The 18,396-nt window shown below is 37.7% G+C and overlaps 1 protein-coding gene across 2 annotated transcripts; it reads left to right on the top strand.

Annotated features, from left to right (window-relative positions):
- Window positions 1-1,641: 1,641 nt before the first annotated feature.
- On the top strand, window positions 1,642-5,389 carry LOC112801837 (protein GRAVITROPIC IN THE LIGHT 1). Of its 2 annotated transcripts, none has more exons than XM_025844780.3 (2): window positions 1,642-3,846; window positions 4,867-5,389. In XM_025844780.3, exon 1 carries the CDS (start codon window positions 1,986-1,988, stop codon window positions 3,537-3,539), a length of 1,554 nt encoding a protein of 517 aa, XP_025700565.1. In that variant the 5' UTR covers window positions 1,642-1,985; the 3' UTR covers window positions 3,540-3,846; window positions 4,867-5,389. The 2 variants fall into 2 exon arrangements, with proteins under 2 accessions (XP_025700565.1, XP_025700564.1); XM_025844779.3 differs by having other exon boundaries at window positions 1,709-3,846; window positions 4,955-5,389.
- The last annotated feature ends 13,007 nt before the right edge of the window (window positions 5,390-18,396 follow it).

Below are 18,396 nucleotides of genomic sequence, written 5' to 3'. Positions count from 1 at the left end.
ATCCTTGAACCTCTTCATCAAACTTGATACCCATGGAAGATAACTGATTCATAATTCCTTGGAAATTATTCAAGTGATCTGTCATTGATGTCCCATCTGTATACTTCAAAGCCAACAACTGCTTAATCAAAAACATCTTGTTATTCCCAGTTTTTCGAGCATACAACTGTTCAAGCTTAATCCAAAGAGTCCGAGCATGTGTCTCTCCAATAATATGGTTCAACACATTATCGTCAACCCACTGCCTAATATATCCACAGACTTGTCTATGCAACAAAGTCCAATCATCATCAGATTTATCATTAGGCTTCTCTGTACCAAAAACTGGTTGATAAAAATTCTTGACATAAAGCAAATCTTCCATTTTTGACTTCCACAAATCATAATTAGGACCATTAAGAGTGATCATCCTACTAGTATTAGTATTAGCTTCCATTGTTCACAAACTCACAAGCCCAGAAAAATACCAACAAGCTCTGATGCCAGTATGATAGAGCCTAGCAGCGGAAACGACACAAATGTCCAACACAAAAACAATATGGAAGCACTCACAACACAATATGGCAACAACTATAACAAGCAAATATAGCAAGTAAAGCAATAATAAGAACACACCGAGATTTTAACGTGGAAAACCCCCTCAAGGTGAGAGGTAAAAACCACGAGTCGTCCAGACCAATGAAATAGCTCCACTATAATCAAATGAGGTACAAGAGAGTCTCAAACAAAGCACAAAAATGTGCATATAACCAGCCAAAACATCAAAGCACCAAAGCTCACAAATGAAAAGCAAGAAGATGAAATATACCCAAAAAACAGAGCTACTGTCGAAGCCAATTTCTCCCGCTGCAGACCTCCAATTAAAATCTCCACCGTCCAGAATGAAGAACAAGATGTGAAGAATCTACAGTTCAAATTTCACGTCGATCCAACGGTGAAAGAATGAGAAACTGCCGTTCCAAAATTGCTGCTCTGTGTAAAAACGGGAAACCTAATTTCTCTCTTGCGAAGCCAATTTCTCTCACTGCAAATCTCCAATCAACATCTCCACCGACCAGAATGAAGAACAAGATGATAAGAACATGCAGTTTAAATTTCAAGCCGATCCAACGGTGAACAACTGAGAAACTGATATTTGAAATTTACTGCTTTGGACAAAAACGGGAATTTTGTTTTTCCCCTTCTCTCTCACTTGGTGGCTACTCTCACTCACTCTCAATGACCCCAAAAATCTGAACTAGGGTTGTGGCACAATGGGTGCAAGAGACACCCTCAAAATGTTGGGCTTGGGCCTCACAAAGGAGAGAAAAACCCAACAGGCTTTTCTTAAAAATGATATTTAGGGTTACACAATATAAACAACAAAAATTAATTAATAATCAACCAATAAAAATTTCACAAATTTAAAAATTCAAAAATGATATCTAAAATTTAAAAACAAAAAGTAATGTATACTAACTACTAAGTTAAACATTAAAATAAAATTAGCAAAGTATTTCTCCTTTTAGATAAATTCTCCTTCTATGTTATTAGCTAATAGAAATACAATAGAAATTATAATAGTGATTAATCTTTCTCATTTCTTGAGTGCTTTGAGCATTTTACCGTTAAGAAGCAGCCTAGAAGAAAGTGGGAAACCAGAAAAGAACAAAACAAAACTGCCTCGCTAAAAGTAATTTTTTTTTCCTTTAATCAAATCAAAGTCTTCAAAAAGCAAAAAGCATAGAAGCTAATGAATAATGAGAGGAAATCATGGATCCAACCCCCACATGGCAATACCATTCCTTCAAAGGCATCCAAAGAATAATAACTAACAGAAGCGTGCCAGCGTCAATAAGCACTCACACTCACTAGTGTCAATTTTATTCAATTCAGTTCAATTTATCGAAACCCCGCACCTCACTTCTTCAGTTCTTCTTTTCTTATTCAACTTTCTTTCGAATCAAAAGAAAGAAAGAAACAGGGGAAATCAAACGGAAAGGGAAATGACGGAAATGGACGGCACCTCCAACAAACCGCCGCAAATTTCCGAGATGTTCCAGAAATTTGCACTCGCCTTCAAGACTAAAACCTTCGAATTCTTCTCCGACGAAAACGGCACCGTTCCTGATGACTCCGACGGTTTCTCCCTCCTCGACTCCGCCGAAGAAATCATCCCTGACCAGAAAGTCGTCGTCATCAAACCCGACCCAAACCCTTCGGATGAGTTCTCTCCGGAACCGGAAACCCCTCCGCCTCAATCTCCTCAGAAATCCCCGCCTACGCCGCCCTCGCCGCCGCCGCCTCCCCCGCCGTCACTCCCTCTTGTGCAGATCGCTACTCCTGTTGAAGTTTCCCCTCCCAAAACGACGCCGTTAACTGCGGCACAGATCAGAGAAACGACGCAGAACTTGGTTTCATCGATCTTCGCTACGGTTTCTGCTTTCGAAGCTTCGTACTTCCAATTGCAGAGCGCACATGTTCCTTTCGTGGAGGAGAGCGTGAAGAGCACGGACAGAGTCTTGGTTTCTCACCTCCACAGGCTCTCCGAGTTGAAGCGGTTCTACCGAGACTGGCGCCGCGAGCCGGAATCCGTGTCGGAGTTCCCAATCGGATCCTGCCTCGAAGCTCAAGTGGAAGAGAATCAGAGCAAGCTTCGGATTCTTCGAACCCTCTCGAACCGGTTGCAGTTGGAGCTTGAACAGAAGCACGACGAGGTCTCCGCTCGAAGGAGGGAGCTTGATGGAGTTCACAAGGGTAACATTAGGTTGTCTAAGAAGCTTTTGAATCCTTGCTGTGATGTGTTGTTAACTGTTAGAGTTTTTGATTCATTGTTGCACGATGCTTCAAGAGCGACACATAAGTTCACCAAGATTTTGATAGGGTTGATGAGGAAGGCACAATGGGATTTGGGATTGGTGGCGAATGCAGTCCATCCTGATGTTAAGTATGCTAAGAAAGGTCACAATCAGTATGCGTTATTGTCCTATGTCTGTTTGGGAATGTTTCAATGTTTTGATTCATTATGTTTTGGAGTTAGTTTGAAAGAAGGAGAAGAAGATCAAGATGCTTCTAATGGTTTAGATTTGGAAAAGGAGGACGGTTCGATGAAGCAATTGCTTGAGCATGTGTCTAGCAATCCAATGGATTTGCTGGGAATTCATCCTGGTTGCAGCTTTTCGAGATTTTGTGAGCACAAGTACGAGAGGCTTATCCATCCATCGATGGAGTCATCCATCTTCGTTGATCTAGATCAGAATGAAGCAGTTTTGAGGTCATGGAGGTCATTGAGTATATTCTATGAAGCGTTTGTTGGAATGGCAAGCTCCATATGGACATTGCATAAGCTGGCTCATGCTTTTGATCCTGCCGTTGAGATTTTTCAAGTCGAAAGGGGCGTGGAGTTCTCCATGATATACATGGAAGACATTACAAAGCGATTAGCTTGGCCAAACAAAGGGAGGGCAAAGGTTGGGTTCACAGTGGTTCCTGGTTTTAAAATTGGGAAGATAGTTATTCAATCACAGGTCTATTTAAGTAACTTAAGATGTACAGAGTAGTTTTCCCAGGGTATGCTTTTGCTCAATGCATGTGTGGGCACTGCATTCGGATGAAACTGTTTTCTGCATGTGCTAGCCGGTTATTGATTCTGATATACTATGCTTGGCTTGTTAGTCAGTTGAAGTTATCAGTTTTTCGGATTTTCCTGGAGCAACTACTATTGAGAAAGATGGGGTAATGCCCACATACTCATATATGCTTGAGGATAACGGATTCTTGCTACTATGCTGAGGTGGGAGTGGTTGTGATGGCATCAATTTACTTCCTATTTTGTGCCAACACTGAGGTTTGCTGGTTAATTTGCTGGTAATTTCCTCTTTTTGTTATTCTTTTCTGCCTCCCAGTTTTGCTTTATGCTTCTTTAGGCCACTTGTCAAGAAATAACTGTACAGAACAATCCTCCAATTCTGTGTATGCTAACAACAAATACGTCAGTTAATTCATAATTGTGTATGCTCTTCATATAACTTATTATATGTAACAAACAACAGTGGTTTCCTCACTAGCAACTTTTTATTCGATCAAGTATATATTATAATGACATTTTCTTGTTAAATTCCGTAGAGCTTAATATTCTTTTGCCATACAGATGGGTTCCACTGAGACTTGTGTAACTTCTACAAAATTTTAACACAATCTAGATCATTGATTTGGCAGAAAATCAACGTCTTACAATCTAAGACTTAAATGCTCACATACTTCTCATCACCGCTCCATTAACATTTCGACTCACCCTCCTTCATGCTTCTGTTTTGCATTCTGCTCTGTTGTCTGTTCTGCTTCTCCCTCCCTCCCGTGCTTTTTGTTAAACGTTTTTTCTTCCTCCAGCCATGCCCATTTTCCCGTTTTGGATACTTCTCTTTTGGATACTTCTCTCCCGTATTCATTAACATCAGTTTGTTTGCGGCCTAGTGCACAAAAGCACAATCAGAGTTTGGTGTCTAAGTGTTGTTGGGTTTCCTTGGGAAATTAACAATTGGATATTCGGGGGTAACTGTTTTCGCGTATTAATTATTGGAGTTATTCTTTTTGGCAATGCTTGCTGAAGGCAGAATGAATATCGTTAGGGACAGTATATAGACAAGAACACTTAAGCTGTAGGAATAGGACTCTTTTGGCCACACAATGTGTGATGCCGATTGTATCAATATTCATGGTTTTAATTTACACCTGAAAAATGTGCGGCAAATGAGAGAATATTTGTTTGATCCAATATACTTTCATTCTGTCTTAGTTTCTTAGGTAATTTGTAGATTATAGTTTACATGTATTCTATTGATCTGAAGAGAGGCAAGCTCAGTTAATTAGAGGACCTTATTGATACAGACATGCAATGATTTCTATGGTTGAAAGAAGTGCTAGCGAAACCAAAAGGTCAAAAGAATTGCTGTGATTATGGTTATTGCTCTTGCAGCCTGCTTCTGCAACCTGTATTATGCTGTGTATGCACCAAGCAGCGAAGCAGTCTAAGTTAACAAAAATGGGAGAGAAAAAGAAAAACAGGAAAAGGTGCAATAGCGGACAAAGACAAAGAAAGAGGCATCACTGAACAGAGCAGAAAAACACAAAACAGACTGGTGATGGGGTGAGTTGAACTACTAGCTAGTGGAGTGGTGATGACTATGACAGTGAAATAAGTGATATTATTTTGATGACAAAAGATTCCAAGTTTAAGAAAAAATGGGAATTAATACCTACGGCAAGGTCTTTGTGGGTTAGGCTTTTTGTTACCTTTTGGGAAATTTTCTTATTAAGATGTTTTTGCTCATGTAAAATAGCAAAGATTCTATTGCAGTTTTTGTAGTGCTGAGACATGTGGTTGGAAAGGAATTCCAGGATTTTTTTTAAAGGTACCTTTTCAACTTTGTGATAGGAATGATTTATTTGTTTATTTATTTTTCTGGCTTCTTTTTGGTGCTCATCAAAAAGTTTTGATAGTCTGTTTGTTGGAATTTCTTTAGCTGATAGTCACAGATTAGCATGTGTTTTTAGTAGCTAAGCATTTTAATTTTTATGTCTTCCTTACACCTTTGTGTATTTGTAGTCCGGAGATGACTTATCTTCTTTGGTAATTTTTTTCTCTTGTATAGTTGTATGTTAATGAAATTTCTTTTTCTATAAGGAAGAAAACCAGTGAGCATAACTAGATTGAATAATGTTACATATCTAAGTCTTTGTTAATTAAGTTAGTCTAACATAACAAAAATTAGTTATGACTAACATTATTATAAGTCTTATTATTTAACTTTATTGGATTTGGTTTATAAAAAGACTAGCTAATTAGTACCCAATATTTAAAAGATGATTGTCATCATTCATGAAAACAAATGGGGGCTAATAACATGAGTAACGGTGATGGAACACAGGCCGACAGTAATTTACCTTGTCTTGAACATAGCTGCATGGATGCAATTGAACCAACTCTGAGGTCGAATGTCGAAACCTACTTAGTCATATTTATAATTCAAAACGTGCAAGTGTTAGAAAGAGCAATGTCCACAAACCAATGCATGTTTCAAGGAGCAAGGGATGCTTCTTATGGAGTAATGGTTGGGTAGTACTATTGAGAGCATGATCATCATTATTCAAATCTCTTTTACATTTGTCTTGCGTCATAAGAAACCTCCGCATGATTCAATCCTTCTTCAAAATGTAGTGTGGTACAAGAATAATGTGGCTCCAGATTAAAAATAGATAATTGATCCTAAATGCAGAGCAGTAGTTTAGCATACATTATTAATTTAATATGAATAATGATGTCATCTACGTCGTTAATTAATTAAAAGGAAAGAAAACCTGATTGAGTAACACGCTTGTGCCCCTCGGACCCAAGCGCCGTGGAATCCCTCTAATCTCCCGAAGATGCTTTGCAATGATCCACTTTGAGGGGAAGTAGACAGCGAAATTCTTGAATGCATTCAGGAAAGGAATTCCAGGATTTTGCAATTGACTCAGGGAGTTGGGACCTCTTCGCAGCGATGCGCTCTATATGATACCTCCACATGATTCCATTCGATTTGTACTACAATACTTAAATATAATCTAGAAAAACAAAAATAAAGATAATAATATGAAATCAAATAAATAAATTTGAATTTAATATTTTCATAATTTTACTTAAAAGTCAAACTTATATATATTTTTAATTATATCATTATTAAATTTTAAATTAATTTATATATTTTATACCGTATATATTCATTTTTTTTTTCGTGCAACCCCGGGTCTAATTATTTAGATAGTAGTTCACAGCTTAGTTGCTCATTGTTGTAGAGCTAGTTACGGTTGTTAATTAATGAGAAGAAAATGTTCAGCCATTACTTTTTTTTAACTCTTCATGCCAGTCCTCTCTTTCTCTCTTCACCAAAAGACAAAAGTTCATCTTCTCTCCCAGTTTCTTTCTTCTTTGATCCTCAGACTCATTCAATAAAGTTTGAGAGAAGGTTCACCCTAATTCACTACTTCAACTTTTCTCTTCTTCTCTGGGTTCACATTCTTGATCAAGTTCTATCACCTCAGTTTAGCTTTTGTCATCTGCACACACAATAAGGCTGTCCCTCATTGCAAAATTATAATAGCATTTTTGAATATTGGATATATCTTTTTTATAAAATATTCAGTGAATTATTTTTAAAATTTTCTTTTGGTTATGTTTGGTTTGACATTGTACTGTGTTTGTAGGCTAAGCATGCTGGTTCGTTGGGTTCCACCATCCAAAGGGGCCATCAAACTCAATGTGGATGGAAGTTCAAGAGGAAATGCAGGAAGAGCAGGATGCGGCGGCTTGCTCAGAGATCAAGATGGCAACTGTATCGCCGGATTTGTCAGCTATATTGGCTTTGCCGGCAGTGTTGAAGCGGAACTAATAGCTATCCGGCATGGTTTGTGGTTGGCATGGCAATCTGGCTACAGAAAGGTGGAATGTGAAAGTGATTGCATGATGGCTCTGAAGATTATTCAAGACAATGCCGAAGACTTTCCAGAATTCGCACACATTGTTGAAGAAATCCATCGGTTCATGCTTCTTGAGTGGGACGTCACTATCTATCATATCATGAGGGAAGGAAATTCGTGTGCTGATTTTTTGGCAAAGATCGGTTCTTCTTCAAATTCTATGTTTTCTCTCATTATCAGCCCTCAGCCGGAACTCACTCCCCTTCTTGTTGCGGATTCCAAGGGTGTTCTTATTCTAGAGTTTAGTTATACGAGGATATAAAAGTTGTTGAGCTCTTTTTTATTATTCTTTAGATTATCCATGGTTGATGTACTCTTTTTCCTCTATTGGGTTTTTTTCCCAAGTTCCAGAGGTTTGGTCTATAGGAATTTTTTAACGAGGCATAACCTGCATAGGCTGAGTATCCATATAGTCTATACTAATCTCGGTGGAATAATGTACTATATATTCAGATGTAACATTCAATTTCAATGAAATTACAAAATTTCTGAAGAAAATATTATAGTTTACATATATTCTATTGATCTGAAAAGAGGCAAGCTCAGTTAATTTGAGGACGTTATTGATACAGACATGCAATGATTTCTATGGTTGAAAGAATTGCTAGCGAAACCAAAAGGTCAAAATGAAAAATTCATTTATTTCCCAACATATCATGCAACTTGGCTTTCATCTTAATGGTAACGTTGCCCAGTTAGTTATCCACCACAATCAGCAACTCTTTGCACACATATATCCCTATTGATAAAAGTAACAAGGAACTAAGAGGCAAACTTTGATTAGTTCCTTTGTTTAGCTACTCATATTTTTCCCAGTAACAATCTCTGCCCATGTTTGCTTGGGTTAGGCTTTATTAAGTTCAGATGTTTTTTCTCATGTAAAATAGCAAAGATTCTAAGGCCGTTTTTGTAGTGCTGGGACATGTGGTTGGAAAGGATTTCCAGGACTTTTTTAAAGGTACCTTTTCAACTTTGCGATAGGAATTATTTATTTGTTTATTTATTTTTCTGGCTTCTTTTTGGTGCTCAACAAAAAATCTAAGATAGTCTGTTTGTTGGAATTTATTAAACCGATAGTCACAGATAAGCATGTATTTTTAGTAGCTAAGCTTTTTTTGTCTTCCTTACACCTTGTGTATTCGTAGTCCCGGAAATCACTTATCCTCTTTCGTAATTTTTTCTCTTGTATAGTTGTATGTTAATGAAATATCCTTTTCTATAAGAAAACCAGTGGGCATAAATAGATTTGTGGTCTATTTAGTTTTATAACAGAAGATTACTAGGAGTGTAAAAAGGTCAGATAATTTATCAGGGTCTGTAGTTTGGTTTGTATTTAGTATGATTTAGTCTGATCTGTTATAAAATAAGCACAGGGCTCAGATTTTTATAAAAGTCTTATTATATTAATAGGTCGGGTTCAAACTCACTAATTAGTCTTATTGGCCTGTCGAACCTGTCTAGACCTGTTAATACATAATTACATATATAAATAATTTTTTTATTATTAACAAAATTATGAGATATTTTAAATTTATTATATTTAATTATAAATAGCTTTGTATATTTTAAATACTTTAAAATTTAAATTTTTTATAAATATTAAATATGACATATTACATATAAATATATTTATTAAAAAATATTTTTTTAAATAATATTTTTATTTTTATAAAAAAAATTTATCAGACCTTTTAACAAATTTTAAACCAAATAGGCTAAGCTTAGTACTTAAAAAAAAAGCTTATAACAAATTACAGGACAAATTTAAAACATAATAATCCAAATCCGTTATAAACAAAATCTAATCTATCTTGATCTGGCGTGTTTCCACCCCTAAAAATTACTCTAATACTCTCGAGAACATATGTGACAAAATAAAGTGGGACAATCAACTATCGAAGCATTGTTATTTATATTCACATTTGCATGCACATATAGAGCTGCATTCTGTAACGGAAAAGCTCTGCATACAAGCCATTAGGGCTTGTATGCTTTACAAGTTTATTAAACAATAAATTTAAAATACGCGCTCCTCCACGTACGTTGATTACACGCGCTATATAATATCCCGCGTATATCTAACTTCCAAATTTAAAATATTTGTTTCCTTCTTCGTTTTCGTTATTTTGAGATTTGGTTGTTCTTCTTCTCGCGCGTCTTCCCTCATTCTTCTCCATCGATCTTTTCCTCTCCTTTTCTCACTGGTATGTTCTTCGTTTACGTTATCTTTTTCTCTCTCTGCAACTCGAGCTTCGTTTTCTCTTTTGATTTGTTGTTTTCTGAAATCAAAGTTTGAACTTGTTTTGAAGATAATGGATCCTTCAAGCTCAGATTGTGTGCTGAATCCAGGCGAAGTGGATTATGAATTTGAATCTAACGAAGTTCCTGATGTTTGATTTACAGTAATTTGTATAGCATTGTGTAGTTTAAAAATTGCTCAACATTGTTTAATTACCTGGAATTTATAGCAGACGCTCGGGTGTAGATCAATTCTTCTTTGGGTGTATTTTAGCTATAAGTGTGGGTGTATATACACTTTACTGGTTTTTTGTTATTTTTAATTGAGTTGTTGTTGTTCAGGTGTATTTTATCAGACATGATTGGGTGTGTTTTTAGTTTTTGACATGGTGTATTCTGCAGCCTGTGTATTGACAGTTTATGGCTTTAAAGGTCATTCTGTAGTTGAGTTGTTTCGGTTCGGGTGTATCATATTAGACATGATTGGGTGTATTTGTATCATATCTATGGGTGTATTCACAGTTCTGACACGGTGTATTGTGCAGCCTCTCTCGGTTGTTGATGACGAGCTTGTTCCGAAGGTCGGAATGACCTTTACCACCCTTGAAGATGCCGGAAAATTTTACAGGAACTACGCCAAGGCTGCAGGTTTCTCTACAAGAGTTCGGTGCACAAATAGGAAGGGAAACGAGATTAAGAATCAACTAATTACATGTAGCAGAGAGGGAAAATGAAAATCTAAAATATCTCCAACCGAGAAGACCAATCCGACAGCCGGTTTAAACTGTCCTGCAAGAATTTATATACACACATTGAAGGATGTTGGTTCTTGGATCATTTCAAAGGTTGTGCTGGATCATTCACACCCCTGCTGTCCAAGCAAAGCAGAGATGCTCAAACAGCACAGGAAACTAAGCATGTCCATTCGTCGTACGATAGAGAATAACGACGAGGCCGGTATCAGACCAAGCAAAACCTACCAATCATTTGTTGCGGCTGCCGGGGGTCACCGCGAGTTAAATTTTATCGAAAAGGACGTGAGGAATTACATTACTAGGGAAGTGCGGAATGTTTCCGAACAAGAAGATGCAAAGGAATTCGGGAAATATTTCTTAAGAATGAAAGAGAAGAATCCGAATTTCTTTTTTGAGCTCGAACTCGAGGAGGATCAATCAATTAAGCTGGCTTTTTGGGCCGATGCAAGAAGCAGAGCCGCCTTTGAGTATTTCGGAGACGTCATTTCATTCGACACCACCTACAATACAAACAGGTAACAAACTGTCCCTGTTTATGATGCTAAATTAATTTATTTTTACGAATCCGCAGCAGAGGTGTATATTGGCTGTGTCATTGGGTGTATTCGAACCATTTGTTAGGGTGTACCTAATGATTTTGCATTCTGGACCATGGTAATTCGTTTCAGGTATAATTTGGTCTGTGGTTCTTTTGTCGGGGTGAATCACCACAGTCAGTCAACACTTCTCGGATGCTCTTTGATGAAGAACGAAGAAATTGAATCATTCAAATGGTTATTTCAATGCTGGATTCGTTGCATGGGAGGAAACGCTCCGAAAAGGTTTCTCACCGATCAGTGCGCATCAATGAAAAGGGCTTTAGAGGCCTGTATGCCAACAACAGTTCACCGCTGGTGTATTTGGCACATCATGAAGAAGATTCCAAGCAAATTAAACGGGTACAAGGGACATGCCGATATCGAACAACAAATGAGCCATGTTGTTTGGAACTCTCATAGCAAAGACTCATTCGATAGGAATTGGAACGATTTTCTGGTGAATTTTGGTCTTGCGGACAATAAGTGGCTTTCAGGTAATGTGTTTTTAAAATCTGCAGCAGAGGTGTAAATTGTACGATCTCTCAGGTGTATTTTACAGTGTGTGTTTGGGTGTATTATGCAGATCTGTACGAAGACCGTCACATATGGGTTCCTATCTATCTGGACCACCACTTCTGGGCAGGGATGAGAAGCACACAAAGGAGCGAGAGCATGCATTCATTTTTTAACAAGTACATCACCCGGAACAGCTCGCTCATTCAGTTCGTCAAACAGTACGATAATTGCCTCGGAAGCAGGGAGCAAGCAGAGAGAGAATCAGATGCTGCAGATTTTCATACGGTCATACCGTGTGCAACCAAATCCTCCATCGAAGCTCAGTTTCAAGATGCGTACACTCACGCAAAGTTTAGGGAAGTCCAAGCCCAATTCAGAGGAAAGGCGAATTGCGTCACCAGATTAAAGAATTCCGCTCTAGGCTATTCAGTATACGAAGTCGGAGAACAAGTTTCCAGCTCAATATTCGACAAGTTCGTGGTTACCTACGACTCAGTTGCAGCCGAGGTAAAATGCCAATGCTTATTATTCGAGTCGAGAGGGATACTGTGCCGTCACGCACTAAGCGTGTTAAGCTTCGAACAAGTAAGCCAAGTGTCCCCTAGATACATACTGGAACGATGGAGCAAGAAGGTAAAGAGGCAACACACACACATCAAGAGCAGCCACGACGAGCCACTAATGGAGCCAAGAAGCAAGAGGTTCGACCAATTGGTTTTTCGTTCGCAAAATATTTGCGAATTTACCTCTGAATCGGAGGAGCTGACTGCAATTCTGCACCGTGCGTACGATAACGTCATGGCCGAGATGGAAGCATTAAAAGCCAAAAGGAAGGGGACATCTTCTTTATCCCACGAAGACGCCAACTTGGAATCCGTTAACGAGCTTCAAAGCCCGCCAAGGATTCGAACAAGAGGACGTCCAAAAAACAGGCTAAGTTCAAAGCTCGAGAAACAGATTGCAAATACCACAAAGAAGAAGAAGACGAAAGTTTTAAGCGAGGTAAATGTAATGTTCTTTAAATTTGTGGCGATTGAGTTTATTTTTCTAGTTAATAGTTTAGCTAATGCGGGAGTGTTATATTCAGATAAACCTGTTTGATGCTGCATCAGCGGCGCATTCAAATTGCAGCCAATATCAGGGACAAGTTATAAATTATCAGTTCAGGGTACCAGCAGCAGGGGATAACTCTTTGGGTGTATAGTTATAAAGAGTATGGGTGTAAAAGCTCTGTTTCTTTTGGGTGTATTTTTGTTAATTGACAATTTACATATAGACACATATATAGATACATATAGAACAAAAGCTGTAAAAATTCACAGGTTATGGGCGTATATTTCAGTTGATGTTTTTCTTCATATTTTAGTACATGTAATTCATTCATTTTGAATACAACACAGACAGTTGGGTGTATATTTTATTCAACCTCGGGTGTATTATTAGACTTGCATTGGGTGTAACAGTTTATAATTTACGTTTATATATGCCTTTATTTTTTCTTCATATTTTACCACCTGTAATACAGCTTTTGAATACATCACAGGCAGTTTACCATCACAGATAGTTTAACTATCGGAAAAAATATACATCGAATAGAAGTTGTTGATAAATGGCAAATATTTACATCATTTGTTCAATTTACAAACTACCCAGCAGTTGGATTACCCAGTTTCTATATCAGCAGAATTAATCTGACAAAACGGACTCAATAATACAGAGGATGGCTTCGACAGCCTTATAGCACTACTCTCTCTAATTGCCCGATCTCTCTGTTTATTCATCTCACTGAATAGTATCCGGGAAGCATACTCGACTCTATAGTGGTCCACCTCCTCCTACAATTAAAAAGTATGTTATGTTTAAACAGAAATATTAATTCAGTAAAGTAATACAGAGTTATATAGTTCTAAAGACAGTTACCTGTGTCCAATTATCCCATTCATACTTCCCCTTTTTAATGTTTTCCGGCTCAATTAACTCAAGCCACTTCATTACGTAGATAGCGCAGTCATAGCTGAAAACGAAGAAAATAAATTACAAATCTCATTTAGGAAAGTTTAATGTTCAGAGTCACAAATCTATACCTTGTTTTTTGGCCTGATATTTTAACATATGATGCTTTAATTTCCTTCTCCTTCTCACCTTTCTCGAGAGGTTTCCCGCCGGCATATGTTATCAATCTTGAAAATACATATCCCTTAAATACCAAAACAAATCAGTAATACACCCGAATGAATGGACAAGATACACCCAACTGAATATGGAATATACACCCAACTCAACCTTCAAAATAGACCTATCTATTAAAGTAAAGAAGACAGAGGCAACTTACAGTGAATTTATTAATGTCCTTTCTCTCATCGCTTGGAGCTTTTTTGTGTAGCGGGTCAAGTATTTGACATTTCCGCTTTCTTGTATTTATCAGCCATAACCACCAATGTCCCGAGTGGCAAACAGGAGCAAAAATCTGAAGGATTGCCACATTTCAACAGTCTGTTATTTTATTTGGCATATAAGTAAATAAGCGTACTAACAAATTTACGAAACGAAAACTTACATATGGATGCGAACTTAATTTTTTTCTATCTATGAAGTGAATGAAACTCGGGTAGGCTTCCACCCTGAATTCTTTTTTCGTTTTCGGGGATATGAATTCCCCCTTGGGTGATCCGAAAGTTCCATGCTCTGCAAGAATTGCGATACAAGAAATGAAATACTGAAAATACACAACTTACACCCAATCTAAGCTAAAAAATACACCCAAATCAATGCATAAAATACACCCAAAGTTCGTAGAAGTAACACTTACCACAATATCGGGGGGGGGGGAGACAGTATATTTGTTCCTGAAACCTCTTTTCATTTTTCTGGTTTAGGATGAGGCAGATGGCAGATACAATCTAGAAATCAATTTTAAATTAATAAACATTGCAGTTGACTTTGGTGTAAAAACGTTAATGTTAGTCTAGAATTACCTGAGATTCTATATCACTTTTTGCCTGGAGGGATGCAAGGTGCGTTCTCATCAAAATGTATTCTCCTTGGCCAATCAGAGTGCATATCTCCTCATACTCGTCAGTATCGCCTTTTGCATCTTCCTTCAGTCTCGTCCCCCAGATGTAGCACTTTTGTTTCATATCATCCGGAATTTGATTTATTCCCCCAGGAGTTTCAAACTTTGCAGAACTTTCTCCCCCAGTCTCCCTCTGAATTTGTGGACTTTCGTCTTTTTCCTTTGCCGCACTGCTTGCTAATTTTTGGACCAAACTGTCTAATTGTTCTAGCATAGTTGCAGTTTCTGGAGATTTTTCCCTTTCTGTCTCTTGCGTTGATGCCCCCTCCTGGCTTGAATCTGTCAATCCGAGGCTGAATGATGGCATCCCCGGATCTGTTTTAGGAACATAGCTTGCTGTCCGTGCCATCATCAACAGGGCAGCAGCGTCCTCTGCGTCTGGATGACTGCGTCATTATGTATAAGAATAAGAGTAAGAATAAGAATATACGGATGATAAGCAAAGATTGATTTTAGTCTAATGAACTTACATTTTTGTTGGAGCTGGGGGAAGCTTGGGTGTTGTTTCTTGAAGTTTTTTGGGGGTTTCAGGAGTGCTGCACAGTTACACAAAATTAATCATGGCGTAAAAAAAAATTGATCAGGAAGAATATACACCCAAACTGTTAGCAAATATACACCCAAACCCTAAATAAATATACACCCAATACTATTTTCTTACGTTTCTCTAGCCCCTTCAATCTGTAGCATAGGGGTTGGTTCGAAATCTGCGTCAGTGGTTGTTTGTTGGGATGCCGGCACAAAAAACTGGATCGGGACTCTAAACAAGAATAAAAATGAAAGGTTAACAACGTATTTGAAAATAATAAGGTTATAAGGTTGAAATATTCTTGGAAAACTCACATTGCAAGCGCTTCCGACGGTGTTTGTTCCCTAACAACCATCATATTCGAATCAGTCGGAGTCAACCTAAAATACACCCAAAGAAGGTCAAAAAATACACCTGAACAATTCAAAAAGAAGACGGGCTTTATTTTTTGAGAACTTACATACTTGCAGTTTTTGCTTTTTTTTTGCTGCCTTTTTTTTCTTGAATAAAATAATAAAGGGCTTTTTTTTTCTAAAAAAAATATATACAGAATTAGAAGTAGAAGTTATTAGAAGAACAAAAGTAACGGTTATTTGAAAGAGAAATTACATGCTCTGAGACGGCTGGTTTACACTACTCTGTTCTGTGCGTCCTTGAGAGGAAGGATCATCACTTCCCAAGTTCACAGCCAGTAGTCTAAACAGATTTCATGTTATTCAAACGAAATATACATCCAACTTAGTAAACAAGATACACCCAACTTGATCCACAAAATACACCCAAATTGTTTCACAGAATACATCCAAATCATGATAACACGATTTTATTAAATAATAAAGCTTCTTACGTTTCAGAGGACACATAGCGACCTTCTGTCGATCGCAGGTCAGCTTGGTTCTCCCTGCGAAACAAGATACAATTATTAGCAAACAAAAGACACCAAAATCTCAAATACACAGCCCAGCAAGACATACCCCTCTGCAGCAGATTTATCAACGTTTTCCCTTAGCCATTCATCGAGTTCGTCACTTGATATTTCATATCTCTCACTACATTCATAAAATAAGACGTTAACAAAAATAATTACGATGATAGACCGTAGTATAGCTTACCAGGTACTGTACCCGTCAAAGTATTGATCTTCTTCAGGAGGTGAATCCTCCACAACAACTTTTTTCTTTTTTTGTTGTGTTCTGGGTGGAAAAAAAAACAGTACCAATCAGAAATAAAAAATTAATTTTATCACAGAATTTTATCCAAAGAATTGCTTACTTTTTTGGAGTTGTTTTTGTTTCTTTCTTTTTTTTCTCCTTCTCCGCAGGCGATGATTCTTCGCTCCTATAAGTTAATAATAGACACTTCAGTTAATACACGAAATCTTTATAACGAAGCCAAAAGAAAGGAGTATTAATTTCAGAACATTACTCATCACTTGGTTCAGATTCTGATTCTGAATCAGAATCTGACTCGTCTTGCCTCTGCTTTCTTTTTCTTGAGTCCATTTTGGAAGGCAAACAATTGTCATTTAGAACATACTAAAAATACACCCAAATGAATTCACGAGATACACCCAACTAAATATACAATATACACCCAACGCAGCAAACGAAACACACCCTGCTTAATAAGCTACATACACCCAACGTGGACAAATAAAATACACCCAAACCGAAAAAGAAATTACACCCAAGTATGGTACTTACTTTTTCCCCTTTTTGCCGGGGTGTTTTCTTCCCGAATCCTCTGAGTCTTCTTGAGCCTCAGACTCAGAGGTAGAAGTGTCACTGTTAGTAGTTTCTGTCTCCGAAGACGATGTTGGGCTCGCCTTCCTTTTTTTTGTTTTTTTTATTTCTTGTTTTTTTTGTTTTTTTTTCTTTTTTTTCTCATTTTTTCTCTTGTCTCTGCCATCTTCACAATCCCCTGAAACATGAGATATTTTAGTTAGCACCATTCGGGTAAATAAAATACACCAACTTATTATGATTACTCACCAAAATTTCCTCTCTTTCTGCATTCATTCTTTCCACCAACTGCTCCTTAGTCCAGTTGGCAATCCATGGCTTTTGTGGTCTTTCAGCCCTGTTCTTGCTTTTGTTTTTTGAAAGATGAAAGTAGATTATCATCAGGGCGAAGAGGCAGCCATTGATTGCCTTCTTCTTCTTCTTCTCTTGATAGTCTGTGATGCCCTTGACCATGAAGGTCAAAACATGCCCCCCAGTTTCTCTCCGATATGCCGTCCATCTTAAAAATTGGGGCCAGGTGCACGAGCGATATTTTGTTTATCGTCGTTGGCAAAAGGAACGCCAACTGTATGTAGAGGATGAATATCCTCTTGAACATCAGGCGTTCCTCTTCGTTGCCAACACCGATTTCCATCATTTCATCGGTAAGACTTTTGAGGGTCTTACCCTGGAATCTTCTATAAATTATTTTGTCATCATCAGAAAGTTTCTTATAGTCAACTTTCTCAGGAAATAGATCTCCTACAAAAAGGAAGACAACAAAGCATCCAAGTCGGTTCAAATACACCCAAGCATCAGGTTAATATACACCCAAGCAACAACTTAATATACACCTATAATTTTGAGCTAATTACCTGTTGCATTGATGCCAAGCGCATCACCTATTTTTTTTGGGGTTATTTGGAAAGAACCATATCCTGTCTTCAGTCTGTTCTCCCCAAGTTTGAAGTTGTTTGCCAGCTCCCTTAAGAGTTGGTGATCCACCCTCAGTGGTGGGATGTGCATCAACCCACCGAATCCAAGATCCCTCACAATCCCCTTCTTCTCCTCAGTCATGTTTCTGAACTTATCATTCAGGAGATGTGCGGCACATTTAAGGTCTTTTGTTTGGTTTCTTGCTGCCATTTTCTCTGAAACTAAAAATACACCCAAAGATATCAGTAATATACACCCATATATATATGACTCAGATACACCCATTGATAACAGTAAGATACACCCATATATATGAGTCAGATACACCCAAAGATATTAACAAGATACACCCATTGATAACAGTAAGATACACCCATATATATGAGTCAGATACACCCAAAGATATCAACAAGATACACCCATTGATTACAGTGAGATACACCCATAGATATTATTCAGATACATCCATATAGATATCAGTCAGATATCACTCAACCATGCTTCAATATCAAGCCACATTACAAGGTTAAGCAGTTTACACCCCCGAATCTACGGA

The sequence above is a fragment of the Arachis hypogaea genome, chromosome 5 (assembly GCF_003086295.3).
Source record: "Arachis hypogaea cultivar Tifrunner chromosome 5, arahy.Tifrunner.gnm2.J5K5, whole genome shotgun sequence".
NCBI classification, from domain to species: Eukaryota; Viridiplantae; Streptophyta; class Magnoliopsida; order Fabales; family Fabaceae; genus Arachis; species Arachis hypogaea.
The sequence above is the reverse complement of the archived record's forward strand: the minus strand, read 5'-3'. Positions and strand labels throughout refer to the sequence as shown.

Bases quoted from the DNA above. Each gene is read 5' to 3' on its own strand.
- LOC112801837 (XM_025844780.3), top strand. From the start codon at position 1,986: ATGACGGAAATGGACGGCACCTCCAACAAACCGCCGCAAATTTCCGAG.